The following is a 4,353-nucleotide window of genomic DNA, read 5'->3' on the forward strand; positions in this document are numbered from 1 at the left end:
TTTTCTTATCAGGCCGATACCGATAACAGAAAAAATGAGCCGATATGGGCCGATACCGATATGGTGGCCGATATATCGTGCATCCCTAAAAAAAACATATAGATAACAAGATTTTTTTACCATCTGTAACAATTTTCTATTTTTAATACAATATTTATAACTGAACACGAATCAATGAACAAAATTTTGTGACTATGGCACGTACTGCCTTGAGATCGAGCTGAAACAGAACAAAAGTAAAGGCCTATTGGCTACAACTAGACGGCAAACGCTAAGACCCTTCTCCGCTCTTCAGACACACACACAAAATATTTGCCTTTACAGACATAGTGTTTCAGTAAAGAAAACGCTGCACTTATTCAAACATCAGTTATTTATTTACCCTTGCATTGCGAATAAGCGGAAATCGGTCTCCAGGCTGTGCGAGGCACTTCATTCTGAATGGAGGCGGGGTGGAGTTATGAGGTTTCGTTGACAGTTTGAGGATCAAATGACGTTACAAACTTTAGTGACAAGCTCTTTTGAATGCTTGTCATTGGAAAAATATTTGTAAAACCCTCAGACATAAGAAAGATCAATAGCACTGATTTAAAATAATAATAACAAAATAAATAGAGATATGAAGTTTGGATAATTTTCCACGGCACATCTGACTGGGCTACGGTATGGCGACTGCCATACTCTGCCATACGGAAACGCCACCCCTGGACACAGGAAAATTGTGAGTAATGGCTGAACATGTTTGAAAGCGTCTTTCAGACAGACCTTGGACTCGACATCCGCGTTGTGGTCATTCTGAAGGAGCAGAGCAGCAGATTTGGTGTCATCCTTGCGGGCAGCGATGTGGAGTGCAGGCAGACGGACTTTACCTTTCGTGTCGTTCTCTAACAACAGAGAAACCACCTGATCATGACCCTGCTGTAGGGCTACGGCTAACGGCGTAAAGCCATCCTAAAGAGAGGAAGAGAATCAGGCTTAATTATCAATTCATATACCTCATTTTACATTTATTACTGTATTTTGTTTCACAATATATACAATACCATTTGTAAACACTGCTCTAAACTAAAGGTTTGGGGTCAGTAAGACTTTTTTGAAAGAATACTTTTATTCAGCAGCTATGCATTAAATTGGTCAAAAGTGAAAGTAAAGACATATACTTTATTTAAAAAAATACTGAAAAAACTATAATGGTTTCCACAAAAAAAAGAAGCAGAACAACTTTTTTCAACATTGATAATATTAAGAAGTGATTACCAAATCAGCATATTAGATTGATTTCTAAAAGGTCATGCAACACTGAAGACTGAAGTAATGGCTGCTGATAATTCAGCTTTGCTGTCACAGAAATAAATTACATTTTGAAATATTTATTTTAAATTTAAATAACATTAAATAATATTATGCAATAATTCACAATATTACTGTTTTACTGCATTTTTGTTCAAAATACAGCCTAAGTAAGCATAAGAGACTACATTCAAAAACATAAAAAATCTTACCACAAAACTTTTACCGTTATATATATTTATATATTGTGAGAAAAAGATATGTGAGGAGTAGGAAGCACGTATCTGTGAACTGCTCAAGGTGGCTCTGGCTTACCTCAGTAATCAATAAAATACTCACACACGCGCGTGCACGCACTCACACACACACACACACACACACCTCTGTGGCAATGCTCTGGCTGGAGTTGTTCTCCAGGAGGAAGCGCACCACATCCTGATGGTTTTCCTGTGCAGCCATGTAAAGTGGGGTAAAGCCATTCTGAAACAAACATTACATTAATGTTATATATACATTTGAATGATTTCTTTAATTTTACTATGGCACAGATACAGAAATGGGACATTGAGACCTACAAAATGTTATCATAATTCTCTAGCATACATTTAATACGGAGAAAGTGCTGTTGTCACATGAGAACAAAATGTAACTCTTTGGCATCAACTCGACTTGCTGTGTTTGGAGGGAGAGAAATGCTGACTATGACCCCAAGAACACCATCCTAGTCAAGCATGGGGGTGGATACATTATGATTTGGGGCTGTTTCTCTGCTATGGGTACAGGATGACTTCACCACATTGAACGACCAATGAACGGGGCCATGTACCGTAAAATTCTGGATGAGAACCTCCTTCTCTCAGCCAGAACACTGAAGATGGGTCATGGATGATGGGTCTTCCAGCATGACAATGACCCAAAAAGAAGCACATTAAGGTCATGGAGTGGTCTAGCCAGTCCCCAGACCTTAATTCAATAGAAAATCTGTGGAGTGAGCTAAAACATTGAGTTGCCAAGAAACCTTAAGGATTTAGAGAGAATCTTTAAAGAGGAGTGGAACAAAATCCCTCCTGAGATGTGTGCAAACCTGGTGACCAACTAAAAGACACGTCTTACCTCTGTGCTTGCCAACAAGAGTTTCTCCACCAAGTTTTGCTTGGGGATCAAATACTTACTTGACTCACTGAAATGCAAATCAATTTATAACCTTTGTACAGTGTTTTTTTCTGGATTTTTTGCTTGATATTCTCTCTATCCGTTAAAATAAACCTACCATAAAAATTATAGACCCTTCATTTCTTTGTAAGTGGGCAAACTTACAAAATCAGTAGGGGATCAAATAATTATTTTCCCCACTGTGTGTCTTAGCATTTTATCTTTGAGTTCAAAATCTGGTTCTTTTCATTTTATGTGTAAATGTCTAATTCAAATGGTGTTAGTTTTGTGATGGCAAACAGTAACTTCCTTGCTCCTTTGACACAAAAAGCCATGTAGACAAACTCCCATGCAAAAAACAAAACATTCTTATTCCATTTACTGAAACTAAATCTGTAAAAATGCATCATTCAGACATACAGCCATAAGCACATTAACATATGACTGCTCACATGAACAAACATCAATTCTGTAATAATACTGAGCAACAATCCAATATGCAAAAATCGACTATATCTTTTTAAAGGTCATAGAGAAGATAAAAACAATAATGAAAAATCTAATTATGATTTATTTGGCACAAAAGAATCTGATCTGCCACAAAAATGACACAATAAAAGGCTGCAAAGGTATAGAATATGTCCCTTTTTACCAGTGTTTACATCTGTATGTACTGTGTTGAGCTCAGTGCAGGAAATAGTATTATTACTGGCACTCTAGTAATTTAGGTGGCCTTCATAACTTACTGAGCTCAGGTTTAAAGCAGTGTGTGTGTGTGTGTGTGTGTGTGTGTGTATTTGGGTGCTCATTGGCTGGTCATCTAAAATAGAAACAGATTAAGAGTGTACATGAGCTGCCTTGCAGGAATGTTGGATGATCCAACCCAATGATTATGTGTGTGTGTGCATATAAAAGTTTGTGGAGTCTCAAGTGTGTACCTGGCTCTGTGCATTGACGTTGGCCCCATTGGTCACTAGCTCTCTCACCACTTCCGTCTGTCCCGCCAGTGAGGCGATGTGCAGCGCTGTGTTTCCTTTCTGGAAAGATGGAGAAACAACAGTGAGAGAGAATGAGCGGCATCTCTCGATTAATCTCTCCACCACCTGTTTGTATCACCCCCATCTAATGGACGCTTTTGTCCCACTGGCGTCCCCCCAACCACCATTCCATCCCCTCTGCCAGAGAGGTGTTGTTTCCGCTGGCCTGTAATTTACCTCCACACACACACACTTCATTCCTGTTGAGTGAATGCAGCACTAGAGGCTTTTTATACCCAGCGTGAACATGCTCACAGGAGCAGAGAACACCATGTGATATCAAACACAGATACAAACATCTCCTCGAGCTGGAGGCTCAGAGTGTGTGTGTCTGTGTGGGTCAAACTGACCTTGGTTGCTGCATCTACGTTGGCGCACAGTTTGAGCAGCTCGGCCACCACATCCACATGCCCCTCTTTGGACGCCAGGTGCAATGCATTCAACCCATTCTGAAACACAAAATGCAAGTTCTGCTAGTGAACAGTATGGATGTGGTTGTCTGCCAGACAGGAGCAGTCCAGTATAAACCAGCCTGGACCAGAATGGTCTTTTTTCTTTTTGAAATAAGTTTTTTAGGCTTACAGAGGCTGCATTTTATTTGATTAAAAATGCAGTAAAAATATTAATATTTTGAAATATTATTACGATAACGCCAGTCTTCAGTGTTACATGATCCTTCAGAAATCATTTTAATATGCGGATTTTGTGTTCAAGAACCATTTCTTATTATTATTATTAATGTTGAAAATACTTAACAATTTATCTTCAGGAATATTTGAATAGAAAGTTATTTGAATATAATGTTAAAGAACAGCATTAAGCAGCATTAACAGCATAAAAATCACTTTACTGTCATTCTTCCTCTCTTCTGACA

The 4,353-nt window shown here is 38.6% G+C and overlaps 1 protein-coding gene across 1 annotated transcript in view; it reads right to left on the reverse strand.

Annotated features, from left to right (window-relative positions):
• The window catches only part of LOC107553695 (ankyrin-3-like), an 87,206-nt gene that overhangs the window by 68,642 nt on the left and 14,211 nt on the right, over positions 1–4,353 (reverse strand). The window contains exons 2-5 of the mRNA XM_016236005.1: positions 3,830–3,928; positions 3,381–3,479; positions 1,672–1,770; positions 766–951 (exon numbers count right to left, since the gene is read on the reverse strand). Of these exons, the coding sequence (XP_016091491.1) occupies positions 766–951; positions 1,672–1,770; positions 3,381–3,479; positions 3,830–3,928 (483 nt within the window). The remainder of the gene's footprint in view (positions 1–765; positions 952–1,671; positions 1,771–3,380; positions 3,480–3,829; positions 3,929–4,353) is intronic.

This window comes from Sinocyclocheilus grahami, unplaced genomic scaffold (assembly GCF_001515645.1).
Source record: "Sinocyclocheilus grahami isolate Dianchi unplaced genomic scaffold, SAMN03320097.WGS_v1.1 scaffold18.1, whole genome shotgun sequence".
NCBI classification, from domain to species: Eukaryota; Metazoa; Chordata; class Actinopteri; order Cypriniformes; family Cyprinidae; genus Sinocyclocheilus; species Sinocyclocheilus grahami.